The 22502-nt window shown below is 36.8% G+C and overlaps 1 protein-coding gene across 1 annotated transcript; it reads right to left on the bottom strand.

Moving 5' to 3' along the window:
• Window positions 1-18838: 18838 nt before the first annotated feature.
• LOC124155041 (myb/SANT-like DNA-binding domain-containing protein 3) lies at window positions 18839-20561 on the bottom strand. The gene is made up of 4 exons (XM_046528786.1): window positions 20053-20561; window positions 19811-19952; window positions 19568-19596; window positions 18839-19364 (listed from the first exon to the last, which is right to left on the bottom strand). The coding sequence occupies exons 1-4, from the start codon at window positions 20308-20310 to the stop codon at window positions 19005-19007; spliced, it is 789 nt and encodes a 262-aa protein (XP_046384742.1). The 5' UTR covers window positions 20311-20561; the 3' UTR covers window positions 18839-19004.
• Window positions 20562-22502: the final 1941 nt, after the last annotated feature.

Below are 22502 nucleotides of genomic sequence, written 5' to 3'. Positions count from 1 at the left end.
ATAAGTAGCTTCCCCTAATATTCGATCGTTATCAAAGCCAAAATCTACTGTAATAAAAAGTAAGACTAAAAAGATCATGGTCTGATCCTCTCCGTCATTTAGGAGTAACAAAACAAAGTAGTATAACTTTTAAACATCTACTGTGCGGTTCTGTTATATCCTTTCTGTTTTACTTTTGTCCACCCATTTTAATAGCGAGGCACTCCTTATCAGACTACTTTGCTTTCATGAGTTCCCTTGGAAACTACTGGTGCCGCTTATCCGCCATACTGCACCATTCTTCTATCACGACTATGCCAGCCAAGTTCGTTTCTATTAAAATGCTAAAACGCCAACTTACCAATTTTCCGCCAACCGATGGTTGCCACTACCGATCACAGGGCGGCATGAAGGGTCATTTACACCCGCCACATCAAAGAAAACAATTGTTCATCCTCGCCGGCAAGAAGAGTCTTTTGAACCTTCTATTCGGAAGGATAAGTCCTCATCTATTGCGGATGTGAGCGCTGTCCTCAACTCATTATTCGACTCGAGAAAGGAATTCGCTCCTGGGTGAAGGAGATAACATCAACCTTCAAGAGGCAGGTCGGACCTAATAATATTTCACTAGGAAAACGAATCGTTCAACTACGAGATAGGGATGAAAAGGCTTTAAAAAAAAAGAGTAGCAAGACGGTGCGAAGGGGAGCTGGAGATGACTTATGGAGGAAATGAGTTGTGGAAAGCCTGAGAGGGGAGAGACGTACAGTGAGAGGCATTTTGAAGCGTTCTGGACGTGAGGAGAGGGCTAAATAACCCGGCGAATCCGTCGGAACATTTTGCGCGGTCGAACACGTATGCATTGACTGCATATTAATTGCCGTCCGACGCAGTGCACGCCCCCAAAAACCAACCCCTGACTCACTCGGCGCAACGTTTCTGTCCCTCACCTGGCATGCACGCACATATTTGTCAATTCTTCATTGTATTCCGAAGGGAAAGTGATTTTTCGATTGTAAAAATTGGAGGAAAATAAGGTTTTCAGCTAATATTGCATCTATTAGAACATATTGCTGATTTCCAGAGTAAATTCCACCAGGATATGGTAAATCACTTATGCGAGGGCTATAAAAAGTCACAGGTATGGCCGCGCGGCAATGATATTGACAAGATTATGGAATATCGTCCCACCAAAAGTGCATAGGTACGTATGATGAAATTTTGCCATTCAGCCAGGCAGCCTAGTCAAGGCTGGATTGTTGGCAAAATCTTTAGTCAACATAGATATCTCTCGACTAGGATTCCACGCTAATTTTTCCCTAAAATACAGCGTAGGTAATGTGCACTCGTAATCTGCACCAATTTCAGCGGGAAAAAATTCCTCTGAAACGGGAATCAAAACACGGTCCTTTGGCTTTCCAAACCTCTGCACACGCACAGACCTCTTCGCCATCCAGATTTCGTGGACCTTCTTCGCAAGGGGTTTTCGAATATTTTCTGCGCTGAGCAAAAACATTTTTATATAAAAATATATCCTTGAAATTATTTCATGGAAATGTTCCATTTATCTATTTCTCTCTGAACAGAATATCTAGCCTAAGTGCAAAAGAAATACCCTGCACTTATTGTTAAATTATAAATGTCGATGACATTCTATTCTCTCGTTTCAGTGTTGGACATTTAATAATAAATGGAATTGCGATTCTGCAAAAAATACAATGTCCCAGATATAAATTGTATACATTTCATTTCATTCCACAAGTTCATGTTCTCCGAAACGTTTTCACAGCTATATTGAATACTTTCTCCAGGGCATGAACTGATTGGAAGTGTCAAATCAGTCAGATATCAGTCATTTAAATCGAAATTTGAAGAAGGGTACGGAAGATAAATTTGCCTTTCAGTTCCAGATGGTTTCAGTCTCAAAATAAATCAAATTTACCCCCATAAATGCCAAAAATCACAAAAACTCAGCAAAAAGATAAGAAAAAAATCATGAGCTTGCTACGGATACCATGATTCATCATGAAACCTGTACAGCAATAATTTCTTCCACAGTTGAAATAAAACAAACGGGAGGGAAAAGGTATAGGATGAATTTTTTTGGATTCGGTGGAAAGCAAAAAAATACTATTGCATTATTATCAATTCAATCAAGGAAAAAATTAACTTTTGATTTGTCGCCATCGAGACGGACGCTTAAGTTGAGATAAGTCTCCAGACTCTTTAAATACACTTCAACTTTTCGAATATATTAAGAATAAATTGCTATCTTTAATAATTTTATGAAGAAATTACAAATCCAATTAAATTGAAGTGATAATGCTACAAGCGACAATATACTGTACGAGCCCCTAATATGAATTACTTCATGAGATCATGCATAATGAAGAAAACTGTTTAAAAGACAAAAAAATGTTATACTATATAATATATTAACTGTAATAGAACTTCGCCCGAGGATACAAATGACGGGCGATTTGTTTTCTATCAGGCCACCATAAGGATCAAAAGGCCAGCATATCCCTTTAAAATATAACTCGCTACACTTGGCCAGCAGTATTCTTTCAGTTTAGGACCTTTTATCACACGTCACTTCCCGATAAGCTTTCTTATCATAGTTATTTAGCTCCCTCTGAACCACGGCTTCATTAAAATACCCGAGCATCATCCAAAAAAAATATTTGATAGACCATAAAAATGAGAAAATAGAATACGAAAATAATATAATTGACTATTATTAAATAAATAATTGACATAAACGCATCCATCGGCTTAATCTAAACAATAAAATTACATATAATAAAACTTACAAGTATCATGAGGGAGTAGCGATAAAGAGTATTGATCAAGGAAAAATGGAAATCGCAAGCTATATTAGTGCCTAAAGAAAGGATATTCTTCTACGTTACCATTCCTTTCTAACCACAGAATTAAAAAGTAATGCCTTAGGAATAACTAGATGAAAAACTTGGCTAGGCATTGACGCTTAGTACACTCTGAACCGCTAAGTGACCCGTGTGTAGATGATCTCAACTTATATTCCACTTACGAGGTCATTTTGTCCCTTCCCAATGCATTAATTTCCAGCCAATAAGTCGCTTAACCATCATTAATCGCCATCCAAAATTCCTGGGCTCGCCGCAAATTCCTGCCTTTTCCGTGATTTCTACCCGTCCCATCTATTAGCCTCTTCAACGCGCCATCGTTTATTAATGCGATCTCCATCCACTTTTTAAGCATTCCACGAGCATCCGCCACAGATTTCTCACTCCTTTTCCATTGCTAAATTACTTCCGTTGCGTCCCCAGCTGTTGACTGGAGTACTACCTGTAATAAATACGGTTAAAAAGCTATCAAACGAAGGAGTTAAAGCATTTGGTGAACATTTGTTTTAAATGAAACTTTTTATTTATTTTACGCTACTCGGGGAACATCGGATGAAGTTATTTATACAATCGGTTGGGTGCAAACGTATAAACTAACTCTTTTTTTACCGCTACTATATTTTTATATCGTAATCAGGTAAAAATCACCTTCGTCGTCCAGACACAATTACATCTGTCACACACAAATTTTAAGGGAATAAAGGTACCAACCCAGCTTTTTCATCACATCTGAAAACATTATCGGCTAATTTGTATCAGTTTCAAACTATTTTTGGAGTCCATTACAATTCAGTGCACTTCAAGTACCAGTTTATCCTTAGCCTAACACTGATATTCAAGATTAGGATAAGTTAAAACGTGAAACCTCAAAATTTCGATATTCTTCAAGCCATAATGATGTGGATTATCTCAAAACATCCTCGAATTTTCCAGTACCTATACACTCATTAATCTTTTCCGGTCAAATTTTTTAATTATATTATTATTTTCAAAATAATGTTTACGAAAAAAATTGACATGATTGATTCTTTCCCTCTATTTTTTTATTTTTATTGTTTTAAGTAAAAATCAACTGGTTTTAATACTATCCATGTTCTATCAAAGAGTTTTTTCTTGGAAAATTTTCGATGTGTGATATCTCTTGAAAAAACATTTAATCCCTTGAGCCCTTGTATAATCGCAGTGTCTTGTGATGTTGAGCTAAAATTGTTGGATCTGATACTGGTACTAGGCCTGTCGAGTCAGCCTCGACGTTGGACCGCAAAGGGTAAAGATCACTACTCCTTTTACATTGCGTTTCTTTAAATAATAAAGAGGCGAATGAAAAAGTAACACGATTCCTGATAACTATCCCAAATCAAACGTAATCGTAAAATATTTCCGTTTAAACATTTCACTAGTCCTGACAAAGAACTTTGTCGCAAATGGGAAATGGGCATGTACTAAAGAAAAAATGATTTCAGCAGTCCGGGACCAATAAGTAAAACAAGTGCCTGGATTAGATCGAGTAACTTTTGCAGCAGTGATCAAGAGCATACAAAGCATTTTCTTATTAAGAGATGCTATATAAATCTAACATTAAAATACTTGTGATGAGAATATATAAGCGCGGAGATGGATGATGGGCCAAAATTATAACAAAAGCATATAGGCTATGACGAAGTGGAATAATTTAGCAATCATATTGAGACAGAAATTTAGGTGCAATGCAAACTTCTATTCTTCAGCCAACAAACACAGGATTTGGCATTAAATGATATTGATGAGAGTATGAAACCAAAACCCTAGATGTTGGGAGAATAAAATGAAATACTTGCTTCACATAGAAAAAAGTTGAGACCACGAATAATCTCTGGAAGATATTGAATCAAAAGCACATACAGGGCTTTCAGCATATAAGCAGCTCTCTTGGGAAAAATAATTCAGAATCGAATAAATTCCATAAACCTGTGGAGGGCCCACCGCGGTAAATTTTATTTGTTTGCTACAATGTTAGAATATGAGGCCTTTTAGAGAGAATAAATAAATAGCTACATAGAACAGGCACAAAAAGCAACGCAGCAACAGTGGTATTATAAAATACAGGAATAAAGCAATGGAAAAAAGAATTTCATAACACAAGTTCGTGATCATACCGGGTTGTAACAATATAAAAGAAGGGATCCGAAGAAGAAACTGTAATTTTAAGGACAGAGGTGGAACTGAATGTGGAAATCCAAATGGTCAGAGAGAAAGACGAGGGAAATAATACAATGTAGGAATAAAGAGATGAAGAATGTGTGCACAGAGAAAAAGGAATGTCAAAATAAGGTAGCAAAAAAGTTAATGGCCATACCGGGTTGTAGCAGTATAAAAGAAGGGATCCGAAGAAGAAACGGTAATATTAAGGACAGTGGTGGAACTGAATGTGGAAATCCAAATGGTCAGAGAGAGATAGAGAGAGACGAGGAGAAATTGGAGAGAGAGAGATGGATTTATCCTGGAGCGTTCGACCCACGCGGGATAAAACCGAAGGGAACGGAAGCGAATGGAATTACGACGATTGAGAGACTTCAGGGAAATATGGTCTCCTATTAGATCCGATCGTGACCCCTAAAAAAATCCGAAAACGCACCAGAGTGCCCACTCGCGGGAGCAATTTCCCAACGAAAGACGGGAAAAATGATTCATACATATGTTTCAATAGATATCGATCGGGATCTATGGAGCCGATCCGCGTTCTGATTCAAGAGGTAAAAAAAATGCTGCTTGAGACGGATGAGGAGCGATTCCGATGGACGTCGAGAAGTCTATTAGCCGTCATGTGTCCTCGAAGAAACGAAAAATCATTCTTTCGCCCATGTAAAGAGGATCATGCGGTGAAAGAGAGCTTTTCAGCCAAGAGCTTTCTTGGGAAAAAGAATTCATAATCGAATTAATTCCATAAACTTAAGGAGGATCCACAGCAGTTAATTTTATTTATTAGCTTCTTTATTAAAAAATGCGGCCTTTTACATAGAATCAACAAATAACTAATAAATAAATATTTACATAAAATAGACACAAGAAGAAATAGCAGCAGTAACCCTGGCAATGGGGAACTTGCATGAATTTTTTTTATTTAACAGGCGGACAGAAAATTATTTTCTGAATACAACAAAGAAAACCGCATGTAAATCTGAGTTTTCCTTCGCGAGATATTAAATGATAAATATAACGAATTTTAAAGCGCGGGAAAAACTCCCTCACCCCCCAAGCCACTGCCGACGAAGCCTCGATGACGTCAAAGGTGCCTAAACATCACACGAAGCTATTGTTGTGATTGCTTGTAATAGTTGCCTGCCGTTGTGAGAGCTCCGTTTGTGAGACGTGTTGATTGTTTTCTATTTAAGGATAAATATCCGACAATAGAGGCTCGAAAGCCTCATATTTTGTATTATTTATAATATTAATAATTGAGTAAGGACATAAAATATAAAACTGAAGAAGTGAAACCAAATATTTTATAATATCTAATTGTAAGTAACATCGTTGTAGCAGTCTGAGCCACGGCCGTTGGAAGGGGGATACGTTAATTGTAAGTTGATGTTATCGACGGCATATCATTCATTTAAGTATGTAATTAGAACGATTTTGATGTTTACTAATGTCCGCTTAGCTTTTATATACAATAACTTCTTCCGTTTATTCGTAGGTACCGGAGAATTCGTCGTTTAGGACTGTATGTGCTTGTATTATGGGGTGAATTCCAGTCAATGCAACTTTTGATCGCTGATTGGAGACATCTAGGAACATTTTTGTGCCAAAATAGTGTTATTTTCAACGTGACATCTCCCGTTAAGCTACTACTAATAATCACAGTGCCAGTGGTTGTAATGCACAAAGTTTGACAAGGTTGAAAAATATCGGCCAAGAGTTATCAGTGTTCCATCGTGATTGAATTGTAAAAAGTGCTATTACGCTATCGATAAATGTCTAATAGTAGTGTAAAAATTGTCAGTGGCTTGCTAATCTCCGTTGTTCACCGTAGATATGACATTTCACGATCACGCTATTGAAATAAAAACTGTGAGTGAAGTTTGTTATTCCATTATTTCAACGAATAGTAGTGAGAAAAGTCACCTGTGTCACTTGTGTGGGCTAATTTAAGGGTTTAAATCAGTGAATAAATAGTTGTTTTCATCATAACGAGTTCTGTTATTGTAAGTTGTACGTGATGAATATAAGAATGTGACAGTGACATCCAGTTTTTGATAAGAGTATTTGCCTATTTCCCACTATATTTTTATGGTATATGCTAGTATATTGTTTCTGGATTTACCTATATTATTGAAATAGGTTATAGCTTGTGTGTGTGTTGGCAGCGAAACCGATTCGCGATCTCACATGTGGATTGTGTGCGGACTGTTTTGCTGTGAATTCGTACCGTAGGACGGTTAGGACTACCTTCTCCGTTAATTCGGTGTTGCCAAATTCAACAGCACAGCTTACTCTAATGTCAACAGCACATCTTACGATCGTTATCCTCCAGTATTAATAGTTTATTTTACAACTCGATTTGCCGCCGACGTATAGCAATAATTTGTCTTAACAAATTCCATGAGGGTCGTGGTATCAATTTTTGGTGTCCGAAAAAAAGGCTGGTGTCCTAACACCCCATGCCACACGCCTTTTAGGCGGCTTGCGGGGTATTATGTAGATGTAGATGATGTAGATTTCAGGTGTACTATTCGAACGAGTGGCAACGTTATCATCCATTTTTCTGATCACTAAAACATACGAAGTGAAACGCTTGTACTTCATCATCCCGATGCCGCATTATTAATATCCCAAGTAATAATCTAGGCACAATGGCAATAGGAAAACTTGCCCAAGAATAACAGAACAAAATAAAGTGACGATGAGCGGCTAAATACTCCCGCAAAACAAATTTTACACCATGCGCTCAGCGTATTTCCCTACTCCCTACGGTTGTTTAGGCACCTATGACGTCACGCCTGGCCTCGGCAACGCTCGGGTGTCTTCGCGCAGTGGTCGGCTCAGAGAAATTTTTCTCGATTTTAAATGCAATTTTTTTATTTCTTTTGATGTTGAATGGAGAAACTGAAGGTATTTTTGCGAGCTAATGTATCCATTTGACTTATTCAAAATAGTTTTTAGAGCAATCTACGACCCATGCAAGTTCCTCATATAAAGATAAATCAAGTCATATGATGAACGTAAATATTTTTTACCCAGGAGGTAAAAGGGTGATAGGTAGCGGAGATGTCGAGTGAAGGAAGAATAGATGGAAGTGCGTTCACAAGTTCTGGGAGTCTATAAAAGGTAGAGTAAAATACGAAATTTAGGAAGAAGTAGAAGATCAACGCATTGGTTTTACGACCTGTAGGGGAGGGAAGCAACGAGGAAGAATATCTCGATAAAAAATTCGTACACACTAGTAAATTATTAATATTCTGTCATTCTCTCATACTGGCTAGAGTAGAGGTTCCCACTTAGTGATGGTTGAGTCCCAGGTGTCTAAAAGCCATTTTACGGCGGCCCACGAAATTTGACCAAAATAAATAAGAGTTATCTCTATGCTTACACTATGTGTAAAAGATACGCCTCATTCAAATAAGAATGTGAAATTTGAGTGGAAGAAGATGTTTCCATTCACACGAGTAAATTCTATTAACAAATTAACTTCCACCAAAGGAGAATCCATCTATCTAGCCGAGAAGAGGTGTACATCCATAAAGAAGTTTATATTGGTAAGACACAGTGAATAATCAACCAACTCAAACACTGCTGCTTGCAAAATCCTTGAGGCAGGCAACACAAACTAGACAATATCTCTGTAGGGCATAAATTTGAGGTTATATAAAAGATCATGATAGACACAAAAAGAAGGGTGACAATGCAATTTCGAAAACTCAAGTTCAGGAATAGAAAGCTATTACTCGATAAAAATCTCTATATATACGTACAATCGTTTACCAAGTAACACTCCACGATTACAGGAACAACTTTCCCACACGCACATACGAAAGCCTCCTTGGCTAGCCAAATGAAGCGTTATTTTCCATTCATAGATTATCGCGAGTGCGATAAAATCATCAATTCTGCTCCAAGTTAATTTTTCCCTTTCCCAAACTTTAAGCAACGCCAGCACATCAGATATTTAGATAGGGATTCGGTGTTATCGCTTATGATAAATTACTTTTTGTGATTCCAATTCGGATTTTCCGTCGAACTGATTCAGCGTTCTTTTCTTCTTCACAATACGAACAACTTCAACTTACAAGCAATACCCACGAAGAACAAATAATGAATACGGTGAATAAATAATGTTTCGTCACTAATGAGCTAATTTTTCTAAAATCAAGGAACGCAGAAAGAGTTTTGATGGATGAAAATTACCGTTTCAATAAAGTAGTTTTACGCATCTCATTCGAGTTCTAATAACATTTTTCGGTAATAAAAATAAAAAATATGAGGAACTAACGATCTAAGGAAAAGGGTATAAATTAAATTATAGCACTCCAGTCTGATAAATTCAAGCCGGAAAACATTTCCTGATTCGTCCAATAAAATGGACATGATTTGGAAATGAGTTGTTCAATGCTAAATAACTTATCAAGACCGACCTTTTGGAATTATTCCATTTTAGGTGGATAAATAAGGGGTCACCTAAAATGGAGCTTATTCATCACTAGTTCTACCGGTTATGTGCCACTTCGGAATCTGGATTTAAAATGGTAAGTAACTGCTTAAAATAGACGGGAACAAGCTACCACCTAACACGAAAATTAACCATCATGTCATTGGATAATATTTTTAAATGAATTTCCTAAGTTATAACCAAAATTTTATTCAATCATTCGACCGTAAATTTTCACCGCAGAAGGTAGTTCTCCACCACTGGATGAGGTCAATTTTCCCCGAAATTTAAATTTCAAATTCCCTCTCTTCTGAGTTCCAGCAAAGAGTTCTGCTGGATGCCGAAAGAGTCGCCACTGTATATGATGTGTGAGCTTTGGCCATGGAAGAGAATGCTTTGGCGACTGATCTTGCGTACCGGAATCACGATTTCATAGCTAAGCAAGGCGCGTTATAGAAACAAAAGTTTCTTCATGAAATTGCTATGGTAACAGGTGAAATATGCATTCATCATCTACAATTAATCGAGAACAATTCAAATTTGGTCCTCTTTCAGATACTGAATGATTTTAGAAATACTCTTTTTTCATAAATCTCTAGCCTGGTTTCTTCTGGTATATTCAACTGAGAAATTACAAATTTAGAACTCACGCACCATAAACCAGAGGTAAATAAATTAAGAAAAACATACACAGCTAACCACAGAATTAGGATAATGCAGGTAGTTTTTTTTCACCACCTAAATAATGAAAGGTTAGTGGAAAAGGAAGTTCGCAACCACTTAACTTCGTCAGATGATTACCAATGTATTAGAACGTATTTTTTCTGCGATTCATATTATCTGCCATCGGCTCATCAGAATCGAAAAAATACCACGCATCTCTAACGCTTGATAAGCGATTCCAAGAGCGGGACTTCATTAATTGAAATTACATAAGCAGTTCAATATTACAGCCCTCAAAGCGAAAAATTACGATAGAACTAATTTTTCGGGACAGAAAAAATCCTTATCAAAGTAAAATTTGCTAGCAAACTATCAAAGTAAAAGTTCCAGCACTAGGAAAATTTCATCAGGGAAATATATTACATTACTATAACCTTTTGGACCGACAAATATAACACATGGTACGAGCGTATCGTATCATATAGGCTTGACCTGTTGACTACCGTGAAAGGAAAGAAAAATAAGATATGTCTGCAGCTATTTAACATTTAAATATGCATAAAATAAAAAAGATAGAAAAATACCATATTATCCCAAATCTGTGTAAAATGTACTAAAAAGTAAAAATGATACCTGTCCATCTCTCTAAGAAAGAAGCACACGTGCTGATTACGTTTATTAGAAATGATTGTAGAATAGTGTGATCTACATCTACCTACTATCCCGCAAGCCGCCTAAAAAAGGCGTGTGACAGGGGGTGTTAGGACACCAGTCATTTACACATAAAAAGGAAATGCTCCAACGAAATCACGACTGGCATTTTTTAAAGTCCTTCATGGTTCGAGGGAACAACGAATTCCCAAGCCTATCCGTTCGGCAAAATATCTCACTTAATTTATCGCTTCTGTCGGGCCTGGAAATAAAGGAAAGTAATAGGAAGGAAAGAAAAGGAAATAAATTAAAGTAAAGTAAGTAAAAAGTGTGGCTCTAATATTATGTTCTTCGAGTCGCTCTTAAAGATATCCATTTTCGATTGTTCAAACAATCTAAGCCTAGCGCACGGTCTCCGAGTCTCCAGCGGTTCTCAGCCTAATTCGCTTAACATCTGGGTAACGCTGTCTGTACGCCCGTAGCAGTTTTTGACGAACCGCGCAGCCTCACTTTGTATTTTATTCAGTTCGCGGATTAAGGGCCGATTTCACCAACGCCGATCAACGCTTGATCTCGGATCAACCGTACAATTAATCGCCAATCACACTGATCGAGTTTCACCAACGACAATCAGCGCTAATCGGGGATCAAAATCCTTGATCAAGTTAATCATGGATTTTCTTTGATCAAACCATGATCAACCAAGATGGCCGACGCACTGTCATCATCTGACGAGGAGTATGATATAATTATAGATTATTTTAACTTACGTGCACACCATAGGCCCCTGGAAGGAAACGATTATAATGTATATGAAGAAAATGAATTTAAAATGAAATTTAGATTATCGAAACCTGCTGTTCAATTTGTCCTTGAGCGAATTCGTAACAGGATAGACAATAGGAGCAAAAGAAATAACCCGATTTCTCCACTGAAACAACTTTTGATAGCCCTAAGATTTTACGCGACAGGAAGCTTTCAGGTAAATTGAGTGACTTGAACATAAGGTATTTAAATTTAGCGGGTTTTCAACATGAGAGTAGCGAATATCGTAACGCTAAGATTGACGTTGTTATTGAAGACACCGGTATGTCGTTGGAAGATATTGCTGCTGTTGATCTTGTTTCGCTGATGATTTTAAATTTAAATCGCACGTTTTAATATAATTGCTATGTGTACGGTAATAGTATGTAATTTAAATTATACATACCTTAAGTTACATGCTAGTTTAATACATCAGAATTACGAAGGTTTGTAACGATGAATTTCAAGTTGTTGGATAGAATGCTATCATCTTGAGGAGAGAAACTTACACTATTAGCTAATTTCAATGCTAATGCTGATCAAGTAGAGTAAACAATACGCAGAATTATGATGTGGGTACGATAAGAATCATGCCTAGTGTTCCTTGTAAGTACCTCGATATCATGAAAAGCATTTTGGTATATTAAGGCGTTCACTTTTTTGTTTAATTTATGTAAATCAAGTTTAATGGGCATAAAAATCAAAAACATTTAAAAAGTTTCCATAAATTTTTGTGATCCTTCCTTCTCATGATCGATGTTGGCATTTCCTTTGACATTTGAGATGACACTTGTAACTTGCAGAGTGAACTTGGTCTGATAATGTGAATAATGGCAATGATGAAAATGGTACATGACTTTTATGTCATAGAGGTAACAGAAGATATTGGTATTTCTGTATGTTTATGTTATACTGTGGAACAACAAATCCTGCGTAGATTTTATTAATCATTGGACAAGAGATCAGAAATAATGGTTGATGTACATAGTACTGTTTATTATACAAGCTCAGGTGTTTGTCGAATTTAGCTAGGTGATCTTCTAAGACAGCACTACGGCGCAAGAGCTAGGGGTCTATTCTCTAACTCGAAGCTCCCGTCGTGGTAGCTTCGAACTAGCTACCAGAATTGGCTACCAACCTTATTCTCTAACAGGGAGTAGCTTTCTCAGACCGAGAATTTCTGGTAGCTTTCTCAGACCGGATATGGGGTATGAGAAATATTTCGTGCGAACTCAGATTTTACTCTTAGAACCAATGAAATCGCTCGTTTCATTTCGTAACCTGCGGGAAAATCATAATGTAGTCGTTCTCGGCTGACTTTTTCTTCTAGTTGAAATTAATGTGCTTTGTAAATTACGAAATGCTGAGTGCCTTCAGCTTTCATAATAATAGAAATACGAATAATAATAGAAATACGTAGAAATAATTATATTTGGCTAAGCGGCTTTTATATCAATTCAATAGTTTCGATCGATGCGGCAGTTTATGTCACGATTGATAATCATGTAGGCCATGTAAATATAATGAAGAGAAAATGTTAATAAACTACCAACACTTTAAACCAATGCTATCACATTGTCGTTCTAATTCCCGAGAACTTTACACTCAGCGCTCCTTATGCTTTTGCCTGTTTGATGCAAAAATTTTGATGACCAACTGTTTCTGTGCAGAGATTGTTCCTTCTTGCACTGCGAGAGAATATCGCAATAACATGTGCATACGATAAATGTATATTATTTCGGGAATATCTTCAACAAAGTTAATGGGAAGGTGGAGAAAATTATGTTTGAAAGTTACGTCATTTCACTCAGATTGGCCTAAGCAATCATTTTAGGCTCACAATATGCTTCAATCGATATTTACACAAAACTCTACTGTCGTGCCGTTCTCACGACGGCTAAATTAATATTTAAATGGTTTTACGAATAAGTATTATATGCCAACCGCCAAGCTTGCACTATTGCAAGCGAGGGCGATTCATTAGAACTTGACCATCATTGTGAAAAAACAACCTATTAAACGTAGTTCCTTCTCCCAATATTAAAGCCATATTATATTATTGTTTTTGTGATGACTTCCTCCGTGGGCTTCTGGAATATCCATGGCTACACTTTCTCAAAATTCAAAACAAATACACCAACTTAACTACCGGCACTGAGATTAACAGGTCTATTCTGTATCTTGGGGGCGCTTTATTGCGCCGCCGCTATTTCCCTCTTTCAAATGGCATCGATTTTGATTCTTCAAATTGCATCGCGTTATATTACGCCGATTTTGGGGGCGTAATATATCGCCCCCGTGAAATCTGTAGTCGGTATGAAAATTAGTGTAGGGCAAGTAATACAAGTCGAGTAACTCATTAAGTTATCTATAAATATCTAATTATTAGACATAATAATGATTAAAATATCTTTTTTTAAATTATTCCATCGTTATCTAGCGGTCAGCGAAAGCCAATTTTAGGTTTTATGATATTACCTGCAAATCCAAGATCTCCAAGAGCAAGATACAAATGACGGTCGAAAACAGTTCCGCGCATTGCAGACGACGAAAATTTCTTACAGTATTTATGATCAAGCTCATCTGCTGAGAATGGGATTTAACATGAAAATATCTCTCCTACCTTAATAAATGCCCTTGCGAGCATTCTATCACACAGCACAGACAGCACCGCTGCAATTGACAATGCATACTAATATATGCTAACAAGTACGTATACCGTGATTCCAACGGAAGAAAGGGGCAATAAACAGAATGATTGCTCGAAACAAGGAAACATTTAATGAATTATTCATCATAAAACTGCATACATTTCATTTCAACATCATTCCTCTTGCGGCATATCACAAATTTACACTGTACTAGTATATTTAGTCCGAGTCATATCAACGCTAATAGTTGTTTGAAGTAACATGGAAATGGTATCAAAATGCAAACATGATAACACTTCCATAATCATTGCTCGAGAAATTGGTATTAGAAACCGTAAAGTATGTCACACGAGTTCACAATCACAACACTCGCGATGATTCCTTCCATGACATCCGCGTAATCTAGAAAACAGCTGTTTTCCTCAACGAATGTATTTTAAATGGCCTAAAATGTGATTTCAAGTGACAAAAATGTTTTATAATTAAATAATTACCCGTGTGGACAACTGTGGACATCGTAGAATTACGGTGAGCAATGAGACAAACGATGTAAACAAGCCGTGGCTGAAGACGAAAGTACTAGTAAAAATAATTTCGTCACCACTAATCATAAGAGTATAATCATTATAGGCGTAGGTGAACGAATAGTGCGTAGCGGACGAAGTCCTCTTCAAGACAATTATACTTGTAAATTCCGATATATTAAGCTCAAAAATTGGCGATATTCTTCCGTCGTCGACTGTTGAACCCTTGAATATAGACGCTTATTTACTTAGGCAAGAAAATATCCGATAGAAAAAGAGCAAAATCTCCAAACACAAGCCACATCGTATTTTTAACTTCTTCTCGGGCTGCCGAGTATCCTGCTGCTTTTTCGGAGTGTCTCATTTGTTTATTGCAAAGAATCGAGAAATATGATTGGACGTGTACAAAACTCCGCCCCTGGTAGGGGCCGCTATCGGAATAACGCGAGCCAAATGCTGGCGTTATTGTCGATGCTATAAAGCGACCCCAAATTCCGCTTAGGGGCCGCTATTTTGAGATAGTGAATCGGGGGGGCGTAATATTGCGCCAGAAATAGCATCTCCGTCGTGATAGCGGAGCCGCTATCTGTTACAGAATAGCCCTGTAAATGCGTATATACGGCCAAAGACACACAAATGAAAGCAGAATGATATCATGAACACATTTATTCATTGGAAGAGCATAACATTTATTAATAACTATCATGAAACACCTTAAATTGCATTATAACACAATAATATATCCACCTCTCTCCGGTCTGCATCTATGTAACACTAAACTCTCTTCACACAATCACTTCACAACAAAGATCGTTGCTAATAATGCACGGTAAAGTTAATCATAAATGTATAAACACTTGCAAAAATAAGACATCCATCTCTGTGCAGTGGATACATTGGCATTGGTAATGATTTCAACGCATCAATTTGTACCGTTACTACAACAGTCTCTCGCAGCATCAATAATAATCACTGTTTTCGGGGTTTTTCTTCTCACTAGTAATGACTTCATGCAAAATAAGATTTCACGTGATATGAAATGATTGAAAGTAACATTTTTCTTCTCCAAATAATGAAATCAACTAGTTAACGCGATCGATAGTTCACTCCGAAACATATATGTTTAGTCACGAAATTTGTCACTCATGCCCACTACTTTGTTAAGAATACAATAATTGAAGGCTTCAAATAATTTACGCAGCATTCCCGACCTCATTAAAGAAAATAATTACGCAAAACAACAAAAATAGTCAACACTTTTCTTGTTTACCACTCAATCGCTAGCCGTGTCAAGAAAGACTGATGGGATAGAACAAAAGATTAGCGACACGCGCCACTTGGTTCACGGCGGTTCATATGAATTCCCATGGCCCTATGGGAATTCCCTATGTATTTTGATGGTAGCTAGCTGAAGCGCGGGGTTCGAGGGCGCGCTTCGCGAAGCTACCGTGGTAGCTAGTTTGAAGCTACGGAAGTAGCTTCAAATCCCATAGAGAATAAGGGTTGGAGCCTAATAAGCTACCGGTAGCTTCTGCAAGCTCCCTTCGCCGGAGCTTCAGCGTTAGAGAATACAAGTGGGAGCAAGTAGCTTAATTAAGCATCTTTCCACCAGAAAGCTACCGCGCTTCGAGTTAGAGAATAGACCCCCTAGAGTAAACTGGCAATGGTAATTTGAATATTATAAGGTAATTAATGTATAGTAGTGCACTGTAAAATGCCTTACTTCTTAAAGTAGATGTGGGTGAGGGGTCACTGAACACACAATGTTATGTTAAAAGATGTAATGCTGAAAGTAATTTCACTTTAAGGTGAAAATTATTAGTTAAGGCATAAATGGTTAATCTGTGATAGAATACCGATATATTTCTAAATAATTAAATACTCAGCACTCCCATGAAAACATAAAGGGCTCAAATCACAATAATCAACAGTTTCAATGCATAGATTACTTTAAAACCATTAACAGTTGTGGTATTATGTAATATAATGGCAAAGTATATTAAGCAATTTTTTTACCATGACTTTCAAATGACAATGAATTGGATATAAGTAATGTCTACTGGTGTTGGATGCAAATCACATTTTATTTTACTGGAATTCTTGGTCATGATGAGTTATCACTCCTATTAAAATGAGATGATAAATAGTTGTCATGAGGTAAAGACGTGGCTGTAAATTTATGAGTTCTGTTAATAAAAAGCAATGTTGTCTAAATACTGGTTGTGATGGTTCACAATACTTTAGTGACAGGAAGTACAAAGTTTATTATGCTACATTCTGCACACATATTATAACTTGACATATGCTGCAGCTTGGTTTGTATCTATATGATTAGTTTATTATATTATGTGGAGTCATTATTATTACTCATTTCATCATAACCATCCTAGTTATAGATGTTCTGAAATTAAGTTGATTCGAATTCTCTTTTAAAGTTCAAAACGTGAAAATACATGATCCACATCTTTCTTCATATGGTCTATGATATACACCTGTCAGCATAAGGAAATACAATATAACGAAAAGGAAAATGTGCTGGTGGTATTTTTTTATGCTAGGACATTTGTAATATTTGAATGAGTTAATAAGAGTTAGGTCTGGAAAAATTACACCTGAAAGTGCAACTAATCATATAGCTTGTTGCTAGACTGCTATTCAAATGAATAATTCAGATGATTGCAAATATTGTGATAGGCTCATCTCACTTCAATAATTAGATACCTACCAAATGTAGCTGTTAGGTCAGTAGGTACTACTCATGAGGTAAGGAGCAACTGTCATGATGTAGGTGACTGAAATTCCTACCTAACTTTTATGTTGTCAAAAAATCACTATGATAGTATAACATCCGTTAGATCTCTATTTCATAATAATTCAATAGTAGTAGCAGTGGCTACTAAATGATATAAATTTTTTTTAAATATGTAAATAAATTGCTGAAATATCTTATATTGTAGTCTTGATTCATAATTTTTTTACCATCACATTGTGAATTACCTCACAAACTACAGTCAAAATGTGCTTAAATGAAATTTTATTTTCACATTGAGGTTTGTTTTATGTAGCAGACAGTTATTTAATCTGCCTCAAGTGATATATATATAAATGTTATGAATTAGATATGAGGAGGCTACTGAGCACTCAGATGAAAATCCTATCATATTGAAATTGAAATACTTTTGCAGGTAGTCATTGGTGAATTACTTGGAGTGAGTACATCCAGTGTCTACAGGATAATTAAGGTCTCCCTACATATAGCTATGCTGTCGGAAGAATTTATTAATTTCCCTAGTGGAAGAGAGGAACTGAACAGATTGAAGGAAGAATTTTTTGCAATTGCCAGATTCCCAGGCATCATTGGGGCTATTGATTGTACCCACATACCCATTACTTCACCTGGAGGAGGAAATGCTGAATTATTTAGAAATAGAAAGTCATATTTTTCCATCAATGTTCAGGCAGTTTGCTCCCCGACCCTTAAATTAACAAATTTGGTGGCAAGGTGGCCAGGGTCAGTTCACGACAGCACCATTTTTAACAATTCCTTTTTGAGAGCTAAATTTGAAAGTGGGGAGATACCTGATGGCTATTTATTAGGAGATGGTGGCTATCCTTGCAAGCCATATCTCCTAACTCCATTATTACACCCAGTGAGCAGAGGGGAAAGAAATTATAACCTGGCTCATGTTCGAAGCCGAAACCCCATCGAAAGATGTTTTGGGGTATTAAAACGGAGGTTTCCTTGCCTATCAATTGGACTAAGAACAAAAACAAATACATCTTTAATCATTATTGTGGCCACCGGTGTTCTGCACAATATTTCAATCTTATTCAAAGAAGAGGAGCCCCTTCATGATGCCAATGTGAATCCTCATCCGTATGATGAAGTCAATCAACCAATGGCAGAGGGAAATGATAGAGCCACAGGAGCTGCTGTTCGGCGAGCCATAATAAATGGCATATTTTCTTAAAAATATATTCTTTTTATGATAACCATAGGAAAGCTTCTGATGAGAAATAGTTTTCTTACATATTTATATTTTACAGCGTTATAAAAAATTAAATAGCAAATTTCAACTATGGAAATTAACTAGTAAATAAAATTTTAAACCTGCAGCATTCATTATAGAAATCAGTTTCCCTCTCTTTTACAGATAGTATAACCTGGGGCATTTGATGACATGATTTTGAATAAATAGACCTAGGCTATGAGAAATAAGACTTATTTATTTGCCATTAGTTTTGCCAAGGTAGCCTTTTTGATTTCAGTTTCAATTTGTTGGTTTTCCAACGCTAGTACACTATTTTTTAGTTCATTTTTCAATATTTCCATTTTTATTTTATGCTGTTGTTCTAGGATTTCCAGTTGTCTGTTGATTAAAATGGTTTTTTTATTTGCCATGGTTGCTACTTCTTCTTCAGCTTTTCTTTTGTGGGATGGTGGATTGCATGATGAAATTTTGGAAGTACTGGCTCTATTGCTTTCTGTTGGCTGTTGAGTAAAGTCATAAGGTGCATTGTTGGGTGTTAATGGGATTTCTGTTGTTGTTTCTTCATCCTTATCTGTGATTGTCTCCATGATCTTAAAAGTAAGAAAACAAAGGTTTTAGTGAAATTTTGCTCAGTTATTTAGTCTACAGAATTTGTGAAATAAGGATGAAATGTTTTCATAGACGAAATGAGATGCTTAGTTGGATTCAAAGTCAATTACATTTGAAATAGTATGGCAAAGAATGTATTTATAAAAATAATAGAATAAGAGGCCATTCTTTTTTTAGAACTTACTTCAAAAATATCTCCCTCTGCACTCACATCTGTAATGAAAGAAGAATATCAGAACCAAGCACACTCTTTATCAATATTAATTTTTATAATAGCGAAAATAATTCATTACTGTTGGTTCATGATGTATACCTGTTCGCCCAAGACACCTTAGAGTTAGCGTGGGCTTTTATGCTAGAAATCCCTTTGTGATTGCAAGATATTATCGTCACCATAACAATCACTGAATAAAAATATTCTACCCACCTTTATCGCCGCTGAAACTTGCATCACTGTCGGCAGGGTTCCTCAATGAATTGAATTGATCCTTAACCATACCTATCAATCTCTCCTCCTGGCTGGTTAGCTGTGTGTGACAGCTTCCTCCCCCAGTCTTGTATCTTTCTATCTGAAATTTAATGGATTTCATTTTACAGCCTTAGTAAATACAACTTTGATACTGGAACTTAATGTGATGATATTTATACGATGCATGCGTATCTACTCACCTTCTCATCGGCCGCGTTCTTCTTAGCCCGACGTTTCATATTTTCATAGCAATTTTTCAATTGCTTCCATGTTCTGACAGCATTTGTTTCGGTGGAATTAAAGGCTACGCTTATACCTTCCCATGCTTTCATCTTCTCGTGGCATGTAGTTGCGTCAGTTCTTTTGTTTTCTATTACGTTGGAATATGTTTCCACAAGATCTAAAAGTCGCGATTTCTCCAACTCGGAGAAATTGTTGCCTCGTGCTGCTGAAGACATTTTGATCTTTATACTCGAATGTCGCGGTAATCACGCCGTTAAACAAATGCCGTCGTCATGCGCCGTAGACAGCCAATAGGAAAGCTATTTACAAATATATGAGAATTATAATGCTACGCGATTGCCGATCAAGTGATTATGATTGTTGATCAAGGAACAGACGTTGGTGAAACGGATGCGAGATTTGATCTCGGATCAGGGAATTGATGCCGATCAACTGATCGCCGATCAAAGAGAGGTTGGTGAAATCGGCCCTAAGTCTTTCTGCACCGGATCCCATTCGCTCCTGCATATTCAAAATATGATAGGCGAAGTAAGATTGGCACGCAATATTAATGTCAAAACCTAATCAATACCCACGCCCTATTCTGTAAGCGACGAAAGGGTATTTTTTTTTACTTTTTAGTGCATTTCATATTGTTTTGGTGGCAGCGCGTTTTTTATTTATTTTTTCTACTTTTTAGTGTAAAATATTAAACCACAGCTGTTTAAGAAATTTCTGCCAAAAATTTTATAACTATCGTCAACTATTGAGCATTTTTAAAGCTATTTTTCTTAGCATTACTTTAGTCAATGAATTAGATAACAATGAACCAAAATTTCAAATTTCAGACTATATAATATTGTACTGTCATCAGAAGCATTCAATTGTAAAACATTTCTGGCGGATCCGACAATGGGAAGCGGGTTAAAAATCAATTAAACCATTCCATCGATATAACAGACAAACAGACGAAGAAAGTTCAGAAAAAGCGAGTAAAAAATGCCTTCTCCACCTCAAAAGGTAACACTTTCTTAAATAAAGGGCTTAAAACAGCTGCTCATCGTAGGTAGATATAGAAAGATTCTCGCGTTGTAAAATAATACGAGGGCGGTTTGATAAGTCCGTGACTTTTTTAATGTAAGATATTTTTTTCGGCAAAAAAGTTTTTTTCATTTCTCTACATATTCTCCTTTAGCTCGATTCAATTGGTACAATTTTTAAAAATTCTTTTATTCACTCTACATAACAGCTTTTAATCAAGGCTCTCAAAAAAGGCGTTCGCTAAAGTGACAACCTCTTGATTCCACCCTAATCTTTTTCTATCCAATCATTTCTTCATATTTGGAAACAGACTGTAGTTACAGGGGGCTAAATCTGGAGAATAGGGTGGATAAGGGCGGTATGAGTTGCCTAATATATGGATTTTTGCCATGTTAACTACACACGTATGCACCGGTGCATTTTATTGATGGAACAGAACTTTTTTCTTCTTCAAATACGGTCGTTTTTCATATAAATCTATATCGAGTCTTTCCACAAGGCCTTTAATAATATTTACCCGGGATCGTTTTACCCTTTTCAATTAATCGATGTGAATGAATCTGCGTGCATCCCAAAAAAACTGCGACCATGACCTTGTTGGCCGATAGACTCACCTCAGCCTTCTTTGTTGCACCTTCACCCGCAGAAATCCTCTGTCTTGATTACTTTTTGGTCTCTGGTGGTGGATCCATGTTTCGCCTACGGTTAAGAAACGGCGCATAAACTCGTTCTGATTGGGATAGAAGCTCGTCAAACAATCTCTTGAAGTGGACATACAGTTGTGCTTACGATCTCCAGGTTGCTCGAGTATGAGAAACTGCGGCATCCATCGCGCGGATAGCTAAATCATGTCAAAATATTCATGTAAAATACGATGTTCCCGCTCAGTTGAGATGCCTACAGCATCACTCATCTCACGAAATTTCATTCTTCGATCGTCCAGTATCATACCATGGATTTTGTTGACGATTTCTAGCGTGACGACCTCTTTCGGGCGATTTGAACATTTGACGTTACTTGCTTTTAAACGAAATTCACTAGACCATTTTTTCACCATTTAAATTGGTGGTGGTTTCCACAATACTCCTCAAGTCATTTCTCGGTCTCGGTGACGCGTAAAAAATAATTTTTAGTTAACACACGTAATTCACTTTTTCCATTATCGTTATAAATTCACAAGGTTGTCTGCTTTCGGTGGCTGTCAAACGCAAACTAAACGACGGAAAACTTCATATTTGTTTGCAAATAGATGGCAACTAACGGTATTAATGTTGTATTTATAGTTACGACGTGGGAAATTCAAAAGGCCACGGACTTATCAAACGACCCTCGTAATACATGGCGGGAGAGGCTACCGATACGAATAAGGTGACCGTAAGTTATACTA

The sequence above is a fragment of the Ischnura elegans genome, chromosome 3 (assembly GCF_921293095.1).
Source record: "Ischnura elegans chromosome 3, ioIscEleg1.1, whole genome shotgun sequence".
NCBI classification, from domain to species: Eukaryota; Metazoa; Arthropoda; class Insecta; order Odonata; family Coenagrionidae; genus Ischnura; species Ischnura elegans.
The sequence above is the reverse complement of the archived record's forward strand: the minus strand, read 5'-3'. Positions and strand labels throughout refer to the sequence as shown.